General features: G+C 45.9%; 1 protein-coding gene across 5 annotated transcripts in view; it reads left to right on the top strand.

Moving 5' to 3' along the window:
• Positions 1 to 15,838, top strand: part of HTR2C (5-hydroxytryptamine receptor 2C) — a 574,451-nt gene that overhangs the window by 553,163 nt on the left and 5,450 nt on the right. For all 5 annotated transcript variants that reach the window (XM_065556834.1, XM_065556835.1, XM_065556836.1 and 2 more), the window contains one exon: positions 1,333 to 1,533. In XM_065556834.1, coding sequence (XP_065412906.1) covers positions 1,333 to 1,533 — 201 coding nt within the window. The remainder of the gene's footprint in view (positions 1 to 1,332; positions 1,534 to 15,838) is intronic.

The following is a 15,838-nucleotide window of genomic DNA, read 5'->3' as shown; positions in this document are numbered from 1 at the left end:
TTCCTGATCTTCACTTTGCCAATTTTAAATCATTTAATTTGGCTCAATTCATTTCAGATTTCATGAAGTGCAAGGAAACTCTGGGCTCTGTCCTGCTTGGTTACCCATTTAACAAAGGTTTCAGTGAGGTTCTGACCAACCTTCCTGGTTTTCCATTAATGGGAGGCCGGGGCGGCTGGGGGGGGTAGCTAGGATGTGGCATCGCTCTTACTGAAGAGTTGATTCTATAGCTGATATATTTAATCCTCCCTGGCTGAGATATAGAACAGGCCGGTGTGAAAACTGCCTGAAATATCAGTGTTCTGAATAATGAACAACTTGCTGTTGATGGCGGAATACCTTATTATTCAAATCTTAGGGCACCTCTCATGTTTGCAGCTGCTGTAGACACGATTGATTAAATTGTTTTGATAGGTGAGATGGAAGCCCAGAGGTTGGCAGGACGTGTCATTGATCTGTTACAATCCATTCTGAGCATTAACGCATGCAGAGTATCAGACAAAAATCAATTGTCTCCCAGCCTTAATTTAAATAGCGATGTCCCCTGAGGATCCTTCTGGGGCAGTTTTATTCTCAGGCTGTACTTCACTACTTAGTGAACTGATTAATAATTGTAGACACCCCTACTAGCCATGTGCCAACAGCAGTCAGATGAACCTATCTGCTCAATTCAGGTTGCTAGTATATTCACTTTTGTAAATCATAATACTTAGCACTTTACAGCTTCAAACGCCTTGGCAAACGCCCTGCTGTGAGGCAGGTAAGTATTATTCAGGTACTGCAACAGCCCAAGCTGGGAAGCACATTTAAAGCTGAATTCAGAGCTAGCGGTACCAGTCAGCTTATAGAAAAGGTACTTTACACCCTTTGAAGAGAAAGCTTGAAGCAAATATGTATTGGTACGGGTCCCAATAGGGAGTGGTACTCTCTGGTCTCAAGCAGATTGAATAGCATATTGCAATATGCAGCCCTTGCTTTTATGAAAGCCTGGGTGAGATGAAAAACCAGGGGAATATGGAATTAAGCTGGGACCCAAAGGCATTCCCGACTCAACAGTTCAGCATGGTCAGGATTCTGTTGTGTTTAGGGAACAATAACGCAAGTGACAGAAAATAGATACCTGGGAAATGCTGAGAATTTGCTGGACACCTTGAGCTAGGGACTGAGTAGATGTAGATGTTGGAGGTGGTTTCCCTGTCATCCACATTCATGCACCCCTTAAAAGTATGTAATTGGCTTAAAATACCAGACCACTTTGATTATAAATGATGACCTAGCTTCTCAAATCATTTTCTTCTCCTTTTCCTTTCATTTCTCTTCTCTGTGTTTCAGATTCTGCTTGGCCTTTGCCTAAACAATTGTGTCCTGTATGGATTTCCCTAGATGTGCTCTTTTCAACTGCATCTATCATGCATCTCTGTGCCATCTCTCTTGATCGGTACGTAGCAATACGCAATCCCATTGAGCACAGCCGCTTCAATTCCCGCACCAAGGCTATTATGAAAATTGCTGCAGTTTGGACCATATCGATAGGTAAGCAATGTGGCTCACACTCCAACTGTGTCTTATTGAGTAACTAACTTGGTTACACCTCTTTTCCATTGGGATTTTTAAGAGGTTGCACGTTCACCTGGGATGCATGAGTAAATGGAATGAATGGGAAGTAGAAATATTTTGTTCTGATTGGCTAGTGATCATACTAAGCAATGCTATCTGAGAACACCACTGCTTTTGATGGTCAAGCATCACTGCATCATACATACCAGTATGCCAGTAAACACCATAAACACACACAACACAAACAAAAGGGGCAATAAAACTGCTGTGCAAAGAAAGCGGAAGGGGAAGGAAAAGGACATTAGAGAAGAATCTGAAAGTAAAACAGCCCACTGCAAAGAGAGGACCCACTTCAATAAAAGAGAACCCCTGGTACAATAAGGAGGAAACAATAGCAAGGTGAGTCCCCAACGGCAGGAGTTGATTCCAAGTGGAGGGGGGTTAGTTTTGGGAAGAAATACTAAAATGTTTCAGTGTTTTGTAGGAAAGAGGAATTTGTGGCAAGAAGGATTGTAGAATGGTTTTCTCTGCTCTGCTATATTGTCTTGCTCGTATAAACAGCAGTTGGGGCAAGATTCCAAATGTGACTGGAAGTCCCTTCCCCCCCGTTACACCCTGCTGGGCTTGTGGCTTTAAGCTGTGTGCTGCGAGAAAAATATATACTGTATCTTGGCTCTTGGAGGAGTTCAAGGTACCCCTCTACAGTGAGCTATCCTTCACTGGAATGACGATATGACATACGTCTACAATGCTGTAGAGGCCACTTTGTAAGTGTTGGCCATGGATGTACAGAAAATGACAGATAACGATGTTGCATGTTTGAATTTATAATTTATAATAATGATTCAGGATCATCAAATAACAGGCTCAAATGGAATTATTTAATCAAAGATTATCAGTCAAAGATTGCTACCGCATTATACAGAAAGAAAAGATACGTCACCACTCTGTATGTAGGGTGAAGAGCTGGCCCCTGTAAGTGGTGGGATGCTGACAGTTTTCATTCCCAGTCTAACCCCCCAAATCTCTTGCCTTTGATAGGGTGTGAGACAAAGCAGTTTCTTTTTGGAGGGAAAAATTACTTTCCCGAGAGGTGTACTGTTTTCAGTATCTTATTTTACCTCATTCCTTACGGAATTTCTTTATGGTGTCTTAGTTTACATGACTGATAAGCTAAAAGGATTTCTAAGTCAATCATTATTATTAAGAGCACCTGTTCTAATAAGCACTTCCTAATGAGTTAAAAACATCTTTCAATGGGTCATTATTTCATAAATCACAGAAAACATTGGCAACAAAATATTCCTTTTCAATTACAGAACAGAATTGGATTATAAGATGCCCCTTATCAATTACCATGCCTTATTTATTATAACATACTTCTGCAGTCTCTTCATTAGCTTTGAGAGGTCCCTTCCCTGAATGCCTGGACTATATTAGTAAGGTCGGGGGGAAAGCAGGGAAAAGTTTACACACATTCTATTGTTGAATTTATTTTCCTTACACTCAGTAGGTTCAACTTAAGGACAAAGAACTTTTCAGTTTCAGTAGGTATAGGGCACTAACTATCTAGATACCCAATGTAAAAAGGATTTTGGTTAATATCATTCCATACTAAAGTGATTTGTAACCCAACACCAGCCAAGTTGTTGATCACTTTGAGCAACACCACTCTATCTGCTGGATATCTAAGCAGAGTAGGTGTGTTCATGTAAATACACTTTGCTCCTGAAGTCTCTCCCTCCCTCCCCCCCCAGCTAGTTACCAGGGGAGAATTCATTCAGATCCTGCTTACATCTAAAAGAATTGTGAGAGTTTAACTTACAGAAATTGTAATAGGTTAATGTTTACTAACAATGGGAAATATACTTTCCAAGTCATGAATGAGCCAAGAATACGTGTTAGAAGCCCATGTTTGTGTATGTGCTAGTCCTGCATCAGTTCTCCAAAGAGAGGAAGTCACATGAATATCCTCTGATGAAATTAGATTGTTTAATAAATGGACTCCTTTAAGAAACCTTTAGCTTTGATTTCTCTGAGCAGCCTGTTTGTGGCAGGAAACAAAGCTGCTTCATTTGGTGTATTACAGGCTGTGTGGAGGGGAGTTCACCTGAAGCTGGCGGCCTGTCTGCCGAAGGCAGAGCTGTGACTTGGGCTCATGCCCACACTAAACAGTCTCACCCAACCTTGGGAGTGAGTGAGGGTGCCTGCTGGAGCCAGGGGCGGGAGTGGGCAAGGCAAGACAGGAAATGGGTGGGGCCTGGCCCCGCCACCCTACCAGCGAGGCGGAACCCAGGGAGGAAACGTGACTCAATGGGGTGTCTCTAATGCACAGGGTCTCCCCGGCTGCTCCTGGGGGGGGGGGAGGGGGGGCAGCTTGTGCATGGCCTCTGCCTCCACACTGCATAGTTACAATCTAGCTTGTGCTTGGCGAATACTGGGTGGGTGCTACCAGAGCCGCACTGGCTGCCCCTTCGTTTCTGGGTGTCACTCAAGGTGTTGGTTGGGTCCTGGCTGACTCAGAACCTTTCCTCTCCTCCCATGCAACAGCTGAGCTCAGCCGAGACCAGAGCGGACAGTCACTGTAGTTTTGTATCCAGGGGTTGGGTGGAGAGTGGGTGCCTTCAACTCTGGAATTCACATCCCGCAGCCAATTTCAACACAGCTAGATTCTCAGCACCTTCAGGGCACGTTGCCACGGACCTGTCTACCTACTGAAGCTTGTTCTGGGGGCTGAGTGTAGGAGAGAGGGGAAAGAGCTCCTAGCATGTTGGCATTTTGTTGCTTTCATTAATAATTTTGTTGCTGTCATCTAAAAACAGCCGACCTCCATAAAACATAGCTGAGGCAGATGTCAGGAAGGTCAGTCAGAATTTTGAGTGAGTCGAAGACCAGAGCATGGACTTTATGACAATTGTTTTGTGATAATAGTATTTGGTATTATCAAAGCACCTTTTATCTCCAGATCGTATGAAAGTCGGTAATGTCCCCATTTCGCGGATGGAGAAACAGAGGCATGAAGAGGTTAATTGCTCACCCCCAATGACAAAGCTAGTCAGTGGCAGGGCTACGGAGCCAAGTGCCCTGACTGCCGGCTCCCTGTTCTCACTCAGTGGCTGTAGGCCAGAGTCGTGCCACATTTTTCCATTTTGATTTTCGTACAGAGAAGCAGCTCACTTGCAGTTGTATGTAGAACAGGAGCAGGAGGCAGAAAAGCTCTAAATACGTGTGTGTGAGAGGTGGGGAAAAGCACAAACAAGGTAATATTAGTCAAAAAGAAATTGCCTATTGGAATCCTGAAGTGGGTTTACACACTGTTGCAAGAATACATCGAGCTTTTCAGTTCTCAAAATTTGGGACCTGATCATGTCCTTGCATAGGTCAATGGAGTTTTCCCCTCAGTAAGGACTGAGACAAAATTGAAAGAGAACTTCAGGATTTGAGCCATTTTTAGGATCCCAGAACTCAGTGTAATATAGACCTTCACATCAGCGATGTTATTTTGTGTTAGACCGATACACCCTTAAATCCAACTTCACACTCACTGCCCTTCTTGTCCTTTGTCCTGACTCACACTGACTGATAACAGAAATGCAGTTTGAGCTTCTTGTTTGTTACCTTATTTATTGGCGTCAACAGAGCTGTTTGTGAGAGTGAGCACGACCCCCAGCACTGTGGGTTTGTGGGAATTCTCCCGGAGGCCCTGTTCTCCACTACGTCAAAGCTACTCAGATGTAGTAGGTAGTGGCAGCCACAGGAGGCCAGTTGCAGCTCCCTGATCCTCAGCCACCCACCCCCAGAGGAAGTTAGAGCAGGTCTTTTCTAACTTCTGTCGCTGCTGTAAGAACCTTAGGCAGCAGGCCTCTTGCTGTGGAAGAACGTCTAGCTTCTTGGTAGGTATGAGTTTTTTTGTTTCTCTAGCATCCAGCGTATTAATAATAGCAACAAAACGACAAGTCCCCCATTTGCTCTGTTCCAGTTGAGACGCAATGCTGCTCTTCGTTATCCATCCCTCGTTCCAGTTTCGGAAGAAGCTTGGTTACACAGCTTGCCTTGCTGGCAATCTCTCCACCTGCCTGTTGGCGCGACACCATTTCAGGCTGGCATAAGGACAACGGAGGTCTCTTGCACTGCATGAGAGCAAAGTAATTGGCACCTCCTGCACACGTTCTGCATAGCAGGTAGCAGCTGTGACTTCTCTTTGGCATCCTGACATTACGTCTTAATGAGCCGCAGACCTCCACATGTCTTGTTGATGTTGTATTAATTGTGAACATCATGGTTTTTTACCATTTCAAGATGATCCCTTGCCAAGCAAAGCTTCTGTGGATTGAAAACATAACAAATAACTAAAGAAAAACAAAACACAGTCAAGCGTGTAGTCAAGTAATGGCTGGGGTATGACATGGACTGTGTTAAAACAAGATCAGTCTCCAAGATTCACATACTATGCTATGCTTTAGGCTTTAGATTGGTATCCTGTTCATCTATGCAATAAAGCACTCACCTTTAAAAAGGATTTCATACCCACATTTAACTGTCTCGGTGTTCCACCTTTTTTATCACTGAGATTTATTTATAGGAATATGAAAAATGACACGTAAAGGAACCGGTAAAAGTACATGCTTATCTCACCTTAAGCAACATTCCACTGTATTTTATAATAGTCCCCTGTTGAGGGCCTGAGCCTTCCATCCTTACTCACGCTGAGTAGAACTTTACTCTGCAAGTTGTTCCAGAGAAGTCATCTTGTGGGCCTCTAGGTAGCACATCAAAGCCCTATTGATCTCAGAGGGATTACTCATGGAGTAGGGTCCTACTCGATCTGGGGAACACTGGCAGAATAGGGCCTCAAGGGCTAAAGGCAATCGTATTCTTTTTCGGAAGTTTTCCAGCTCACAAGAGAAGGTTACACATAAAAGTAAAGGGAAGGCTGGTGGAACTTGATATATTTGCCCTTCATCTTTTCGTGTGTCATAGTTTTAGAGTAAGTTCACGTTACTTGGATTTGATTTGAATTTATGCCACGAGGTGTTTGATAACTGTCTCAGCAAGGAATTCTTTATGGTAGGGACGGCTGGATCATGGAAGCAGCTCCCATGGACCCTCCATGCCCTGCAGAGCCTAGTTACCCCTCTGGGATGCTGCACAAACGTGAATCTGTTTGTATACTTGAGCTCTAAGTTAGCAAACAGAGCTGAGGACACATGTTACAAATGTGGCTAATGGGCAGGATGACCGATGGGAAATCTAAGTGTGTTACTGGGCCTTTACCCAACCCTTGTAATCAAGGTAGGCTGTTCCTGGGTGGGGCTTATGATTTGGAGCCAGAGAGTTATTAACAAATACGAGCTGTCAGTATCAAAGCAAGGGCTAAACAGGCACATTTCACCTTGTCGAAAGCAGAAAATCTCCTGCACAATCCTGCCTGGAAATGCTCCTTCTGTGGCAGGCACAACAATAGTATTACTGAAAAAATGAAGTGACTGCATGTTAATGAAAACACGTACAGGGCATTCACCCCCCCCCCCCAAAGATCTGGGGGAACGCAGGACTGTTATTTCTGTCATGAGAATGTTTATGGACATGAAGTAACTGTTTGACCCTCACTGTGGCCAAAAGTCTTTGCTCAGCTTCACGTGCCGGGTGAGAGGTGATGTGTTAATTTAGATGGAATAAATGGGCCCAACATGTTTGCGTCACCCAGTCACTTTCCAACATTCAACAGTGTTAACCAAAGTTTGGGGTTTGGAATACAGAGACCTCAGCCTGCTTAGCACCACGGCAAACCCACCCTTACAAATCCTTCCAACCTTTTATTACAGATCCAGAAAAGAAGAAAATACTGTGACAGCCTTTGAAATGTAAAGCATTGAATGAGACTTTCCTTTCCACACCTCCCCTCGTTGCCTTACCCTTTAGCTGAAGAGAGCTCTGGCAAGGAATCCCCACTCCTTGTCTCACAGGCTCTTCGGTGGTGATAGCTGTCCTGCTGGGAGACGAGAAGAAGGTAGTTGAGATGGGCTGGAACTGTTGTTATTAAGTCGCCATTTCATCCCAGGTGGTGTTTGGGATTCAGCTCGAGCTGGTACAGGCGGCAATGTCATCTGGCCCCTCTCTCTGCCCCAGTCTGGTCAGGACATTTCTCAGGATCAGGCTGACATGAAGGCCGGGGTCCCAGGGGGAAGTGCCGCTGGCAGCCATGATGGTGAAGCTCACTCCAGTAGCCTCTGTCTGTTGTTCCCTATTTTCCCCTCAAAGTCTCTTTTCTTTAAGGGGTGGAATAGCCCATCCCCTTGTTATTTTGTCCACCACTTAGGCTTACTTTCCAACACCCCAATTTTGGTTCACTGATTTCCAGACATCTCAGGAACTTTCACATACTTTTTACAGTTCAGCTCACAATTAGAGTCAATTTGTAGGCCCAATTATCACATAATTGACATAAATCGGTGCATCTCCATTAAAGTATTAGAGCTTCATCAATTTGGACCAGCTGAAAATGTGGCCTCAGCTGGTCTCTTGTCTGCAATATTCTGTAATACTGACTGCTAACGGAGACCTTCATGGGAATTCTGCACATATAGGACTTGTTCCTCAGCTGCTGTAGATGGGCATAGCTCCATTGTCTACAGTGAGGCTATACGGACATATCCCAGTTTAAGATCTGGCCCAAAGATAGCAGAATATTTGAGTCAAGGACTGAAAAGCAGATGCAGGTTCAGAATTTCATCCTAAAAGGAGCTCTGCTCTAATACACTGGCCAATTAAAAAAAAGACGTTGCCCCCACTATGTCTTGGTTGTTCATTAAATCCTCTCACAGACCCTCTCCTTAATGGGAGCAGCTTGTCTTCGGCTGATTGGCACCCAGTGAAGGAATTCTAACGAGACAGGAAACCTTGTGTCTGCAGAAAACCAAAGTAAAATGTAATTCATGAAAATAACAACTGTGGTGCACAGAAAAGAGGTGACAGAAAAGTGAAAGTGGATTGATGTGCTCCTCAGCCTGAAATGACGGGGCTTTGTTAAGCTGTGTGACAGATCTCTTCTTTGGCGCCCTAAGAGATGATGGAGGTGGCTTTAACACTGCCAGGTGACTTGGACACTGTGTTACTCTACACTTTTGCTTGGGGAGTAAGGCTAGGCTTGCGGTCGTACTGGAGTCAGACTCAGGAGATCAGGTTCAGTTCCTGCATTGGCTACAGATCCTTTGTGTGACCTTGCATAAGTGGTTTAATATTTCTGTGCCTTAGTTCCCTATCTGTGTGAACCAGATATTCCCTTTCTCCGAGCCTCTGTCTGTCTTATCTATTATCGCTCTGCTACAGTTAGGGTCAAGACCGGCTTTTTGTTTAAAGCTTGACTCTTCTAAGTGCTCTGAAGTCTGCACAGTTACTCAGATTGTCTTGAAAGTTTGCGTGCCTCTTGGAGGTGCAGAGTTTGGTCAGAGGTCCAAATATGGGGCTGTTTGAACAGGGGGTGCCTGAGATCCAGCCCCCAGGAAAAACCCAGATTTCTGTAAAGTTGACCTTTGGAAATGCATTTTTGCATAGAGCTAGGGATCAAACCAGGGCTGAGATCACCACACCAGGGTCTCCCCAGCAGAGCACATGCCGCCCACTAGCCTTTGGGGGAAATCAGATTACAACGTTATTTGAGGAAGAGTTTGCTCCTCGTAGGCACACTAGCAAGAATTTCTAGGGCTCAAGCACCTCCTGGGTTACACGGTGTCTGTGCAGAGAGAGAGCAAGACCAAGAGTTTTGAAAAGCAGCTAAAATTCACAGTTCTGCAGCTCTGCGACTGTTCTGGTCATTGAATCTGAGTCCCACACAGACACTGTGAGTTCACATCCCACCCGGAGCAGACGTCTGACTGGCGACAAGGGAGGGGTGTTGCTCCAGTCTGCCTCTGTTAGTTTGGGGAAATGGAGTCTGAGAACAGCAGACTATTCAGAAGGCACTGAAATGATTTTTAAAAAGAAAATATAGGACACATGCCAATGCTAGCTGGAGTGGAGCTGATTAGTGGTGGAAGTCTGGAGAGGGGCTGGGAGCAGTGCGGGGAGAGGGATAAGGGGATGGGTGGTAAGAGCGGGGTTTGGGGGAATGGGGGACACTGGGCAGGGAGACATGAGGGTGAGCGACGGGGGGCTGGGGGAAATAGGGGTAGAGGCACCGGTCAGCTCTACGTTCCCCTCCCTCATGTGTGCCATGATCTGGGGGGGGGGCCCAGCTCATCTACAGGGGTCTGAAACTCCCCCCCCCCCACCACTCCTTAACCGCTGTTACTTGAGCTGGGATATGGGGGGGCTTGTCATTCGCGGAGGAGCCTATCTCCACACCCCACCCCACGTGTAGAGGATCTGGCAAAGCCCTGCCCATCTGGGTGTGCAGCTGAGCACGTGCGTGCTGACACTGGGTGAGCAGTGCAGAATGGGCATGCTTGTTGCATATCACAGGCTGTCCTGCCCTGGGGAGGGAGGACGGGAACACGCACTGACACTGAGTGGAGCGGCGTCCACATCTGCCGACTCTTGTTTCAGGCTGTGTTCATCTCCGTGAGGTGTCCTCATTCTGCTGAGACTATCCCCACTGCACCCCTCACTGAGCCTCCTGTGCTGTGGGGAAGGAGAGATGTGAGGGGCCAAGCAGTGCACAGAATACAGCTCCTTTTCAGAAAACTGTAGTGGCTCTAAAAAGAGTCTTTGGGGTCTCTCGTCATGCCTGGGGTAGATAGCTGGATTTCAAGGCTGGGTCCAGTTGGAAACCTGGATACACTGCTAGGACACATCCCTGCCCCTCCTCCCCCTCCACACATGGGGTGGGGAGAAGTCTGGACAAAATAGTATGATGGGGCCAGCTGGGAGGATGGCCAGACTGGGAGGGACAAGGCTGATTGGTGGGACTGTGTGGAGGAGAAGGGGATAGGGGCAGGATCAGTAGTCCACTTGGCTTCCATGCTAACTACAACTGCTACAGTGACCACTTGCTCCTACCAACAACTTTTCTTTCTGTTCAAAACACTCGGAAATGAAATGGCAAAAAACTTTGTTAGTGCTCATAGATTCCAAGGCCAGAAGGGACCAGTGTGATCATTTAGTCTGCCCTCCTGTATAGCACAGGCCAGAGACCTGCCCCCAAATAATTATTCCTGGAACAGATATTTTCAAAAATATCCAATCTTGATTTCAAAATTGCTTTTGACTCAGTTGGGTTTTGTTGTCTGCCCATGGTGAGAGACTTTGTCTGTGACATTACATTTTCAATGGTACATGTACATTTGGGCATTTTTTACGAGACTATCTCTGGATCAAATAATGAAATATTTTACAAAGATGTGGTTGAGGTCACTTGTGCTTTTGTTTTATAAATTGAGACTATACTGTGAGGCGTGTCTGCCCTCTGTGATTGCTACGGCTTCTCAGCAGCATTCAGAGAACTGAGCTGTTGGCTTGAGAACGCCTTAAAAGATGACAAAAAATGGGCAGTAAGACAACAACTGTAATTGAATTTGTTGTCCAAAGGGTCTTGCTCCATCTACCTTTCCTCCTGCTCTCCCTGTGCCAAAGAGGAGATGCAAAAATATGAAAGCAGGCGGCGCAGGAAGACTATCCCAGTGGTCTTTCCACTATGTGCCGCTCTGAAATGAGACTTCCCACTCAGATGCCACCTGGCTAAAGACGCATTGAGCACCCCAGTAGTGGGTGGGTTGGAGATTGTTGTGTGACCTGTTGCGTGCCAGTCAGCTGCAGGAAAGGAAAAGGCTGCTTTGAAGTCTACTACATAATAGTTATTTATTCGCATTGCTATAGAGCAGGGGTAGGCAACCTATGGCACGCGTGCCGAATGCGGCACGCGAGCTGATTTTCAGTGGCACTCACACTGCCCGGGTCCTGGCCACCCGCCCGGGCGGCTCTGCATTTTAATTTAATTTTAAATGAAGCGTCTTAAACATTTTAAAAACCTTATTTACTTTACATATAACAATGTTAAAATGTTTTACTGGCACGCAAAACCTTAAATTAGAGTGAATAAATGAAGACTCGGCACACCCCTTCTGAAAGGTTGCTGACCCCTGCTCTAGTGCCTGGGGGCCCCAATCATGGACCCAGCGCCCTATTGCGCTAGGCGCTGTATAAACACAGCACAAAAAAGATGGACCATCCCTTGAAGAGCTACAAAGGGTTCTTAGTAAACTCGTACAAATACATTTAGCCAGATCTGGGGAGAATGCTGTGTTAAGAGCGTACCTTTAGCAAAATGGCTGCCAAGTAGGTCAGGCTGGGAAGGCAGGGAGATGACTCGGGACAAGTCCCAGTCTTGCCCTCATAAGTTCAGTTCTTGTGGTCACAGCTCAGGTAGGTGTCACAGGCACAGAGCTCCCAGCTGTGTTCTACTGGCCATGCCACGGATGGGGGAGGGAGAACCTCAGGTTGCAAGGCTGGCTGATGGGGAGGATGGGTGTGGTTGGGAGAAATGGGGGAAGGTGGAATAGAGGAGAAGGGGGGTGTCACTTGGCCACTCCCAGAAGGTGAGTCCCGAGTAAGAGGCAGATTTAGCGGTGGCCCCTGACTGTGCTGCAGAACAGGTATTGGAGTGGCCAATCTAGCTGCCCTCGAAAATATGCCTCTGGCCCTCATCCTGGTCTCAGTCACTGGGTTGTGATTAAGGCATAGCTCCAGGCAAGCACTGGTGCACAAAGACTGAATGAGATCAGAAGTATGTCTGGCAGCACAGGGCTAGCTGGTCTAACCACCACCCTGAGGGTAGCAGGAGCTGGGGGCGTTTCTCCCAAGGAGACAACCAAGCACCTTAGATGGTCCCAGGCTGGAGGGAGGATTGTTTGGGGATAAAGGTGCTTACAGTGCAAAAGAGGTTATCTGTGAATGATGGGGGCAATGTTTGGGATACAGGGCGTTTCTTATCTTAACTGGACTGTTTCACCCGCTCCCTAATAGAAACCTGCTGTCCTGTCGCTCCATAACACACTCCTAGAGACTAACCGAGTGCACTCATGTATCAGAGATCCGATGGGGAGCGCTCTCCTGCCCACTCCCATCCACAGCATCCAGGAGTCAAAGGATCTGCCTCTGCTACCCAGTAAAAGTGCTGTGGCACTGGGCCTTGAGACAGACGGGGAGAGAGGAGCACCTCTGTCAAACCTCGAAACCAGGACAGCGAGGGTTGATTAAAGCAAGGAATTTATGCGGAAACATTTGCATATTTTAATCAACTTCTAAAGATCTCTTTGTTTCAGTCTTTGGAAAGCTCCGACGTTCTCCATGCTGCAGTTATTGTGTTCATTGTGCTTTTGTAACCTTTCTTCTTCAAAGGCAATGAATAAGTGCCCTCCTAGAAATTGGAATCTGTCATAATCCCAGGCTTTCCGAATCATCTGCCATCTCTGACCACTGTGGAGTATCAAGAGAGCACATATGAAATGGTTAAGAACTGACTATCGGACAGATTTCAAAAAGTCGTTGTCCACGAGGACTCATCATCAAATGGGGGTGTTTCTAGTGGGGTTCTGCAGGGATCAGCTCTCGGCCTGATGCTATTCAACATTTTCAGCAGTATCATAGACTCATAGACTTTAAGGTCAGAAGGGACCATTATGATTGTCTAGTCTGACCTCCCGCACAACGCAGGCCACAGAATCTCACCCACTCACTCCTGTATCAAACCCCTAACCTATGTCTGAGCTATTGAAGTCCTCAAATCGTGGTTTGAAGACTTCAAGGGGCAGAGAATCCTCCAGCAAGTGACCCGTGCCCCACGCAGTAATCTCAAACGAAATATAAAATAAAATGCAGATGACACAGAGACTGGCGGAGTGGTGGTAAACAATGATGAGGACGGGGCAGTCAATCAGAGCAATCTGGATCGTTTGGCAAGCACGGCCCACTCAGACACAATGTGTTTTAATATAGCCCCATGCAAAGTTCTACATCTCGGAACAAAGAACTCAGGCCATCCCTACAGAATGGGGGACTGTATCGTGGAAAGCAGGGACTCTGGGAGGGATTATGGAGTCATAGTGGACCGAACATGAGTTCCCAGGGCGATGCTGTGGGTAGGTTGTATACAGAGGGGAATAGGGAGTCAGAGCAGGGAGGTGATTTCACCTCTGCATATGGCACTGGTGAGACCAATCCTGGAACACTGAGTCCAGGTCCGGTGCTCACATCTGAAAAAGGATGTTGAAAAACTGAAGAGGGAGCAGAAAAGAACCACAAAAATGATTCGAGGGCTGGAGAAGATGCCTGGCAGTGAGAGACTTAAAGAGCTCAGTCTGATTAACCTATTGAGAGGTGACGTCAAGTGTGTCGGTACCTTGCTGGGGAGAAGATGCCGGGTACCAAAGGGCTCTTTAGTCTAGCAGAGAAAGGCAAAACAAGAGCCCATGGCTGGAAGCTGAAGCCAGAGAATTTCAAATGACAAACTGGGAACAAATGTTTAACAGGGACGGTGATTAACCATTAGAACATCTCCCCAGGGAAGTGGTGGACTCTCCATCTCTTGGTACCTCCAGATGAAGACAGGTTCCCTTGCTGGAAGACATGCTGTAATCCAACCCTGAGCTCAATACAGGGGTGAGCAGGGGACATTTAATGGCCTGTGTTACACAGGTGGTCAGACTAGATGAGCTAATGGTCCCTTCTGGCTTTACAATCTGACTCATTCCTGACCCTGGACATCTCAAGCTCTGAAATCGAGTCTGACACTGGCACCAGCTTCTAAGTAATTTCATTTCTCCTTCTCAGAACGGAGATTTTCCCTTTCCCTGCCATCAGATGGTTCCTGCAACAACTGGCTTTGCTGCATCACAAAATTAAATATTCACCTATTGTTAAGAAATATGACTCCGATCAGATGCATCCAGAGTAGAATATACTTGTCAGCCATCATAATTTAGGTATGTTTAAGTTAATTTTAATAGATGTGAAAGTTACAAACGTTTTTAGAAGTGCAACAGGCCTGCCTGACCCATCCTGTTTGCCACACAACCATTCTTCAGGGTAACAGCATTTCCCAAGAAGAATTCTTTAAAACTTTTTTCACAAACATGTTTCACTTGCAGTTATCGATATCAAAATAGGACTGCAGTTGTTATTTTTCCACAGAGCTATCTGCTTTGACTTAAAATATAAATACAGGATATAAATGTATTCCTGATTCATGCCAGTGTCGCTGAGAAGGGAATTAGGTTCCATAATATAGAAAAGCATTGCCTATTTATGTGATCATAATGACACCCTGAATGTTCATCTAATCACTGTGGGCTAAATCCAACTCTGGTGGAACTCCATTGAACTCAGTGAAGTTGCATCATGCTTGAATTTGGACCCTTGTTATTTTCTGAATAGAGTGGGCTTGTTTCTTACTAACAACTTGTAGCAAAAAATCTATTCAGATTGTCAAGGTTTTATTCTGATATAATTCCATTGACTTCATTTGGATTATTCCCCTGTGGAAGGGCCGCAGGATCCGACCCAGTAATTGTTCAATAGCTATGAAGCAACTGAACCAAGAAGCTAAGCTGGTTTTTAGTAGCAGGGTGTTACATGGGCTTGAGAGGGTTAAGGTTGCCGTAGTTAAGGTGAGAGAGGAGGCGATGACATTGGTGAAGACATGAGATGATGAGAGCCTGGATGTCAACTTTGGCAGTCTGCAGAGAGGGAGAGATGGCTGGATAATGGAGATGTAGCTCAGGACAATGAAGGACAAGCGTTAGGTATGTGAAGCATTTACAGGCGTCATTGCTTTTCAGCAGAAATTCCCTCACTAACCTACTGGCAAATAGTAACTGTATGAGGCTGACAGTTCTCAGATGTATTCTTCAGGATCCTGGAAGTCACTTAGCAAAGGCAGGAAAAGAACGCCATGCTTAGAGCACATTTACCTCTCTGCTTTTAGATAAAGATTTTGGACTTCTAAACATGACACACACAAGACAATGGATATGTAATTTACATACAAAGATCTTGGTATTGCAAAGTGTCCCCCCCCTCCCCGGATTATAATCACCCAGTAAGATGATACTGTACAGTATAAACCTAGGGTGAGCTCGCTGGTGAGCTAAACACTTCAGTAGGAGCAGCAGGGGTGGCTTAGCAGCCAGCGGCACAATGGCTTCCGCACACATTTCATCAATTATTGATCTTTTCAGCGTTCCTGGTGATTATTCAGCTCTTGCAACCACTCCCGGCTTGGTATCGTCCGCGCACTTCATCAGAGTGCTCTCTGTGCCACTGTCTACATCTAACTCATTGATGAGTG

Source organism: Chrysemys picta, chromosome 9, assembly GCF_011386835.1.
Source record: "Chrysemys picta bellii isolate R12L10 chromosome 9, ASM1138683v2, whole genome shotgun sequence".
Lineage (NCBI taxonomy): Eukaryota > Metazoa > Chordata > Testudines > Emydidae > Chrysemys > Chrysemys picta.
Note: the sequence above shows the minus strand (reverse complement) of the source record. Positions and strands in the feature narration are given on the sequence as shown.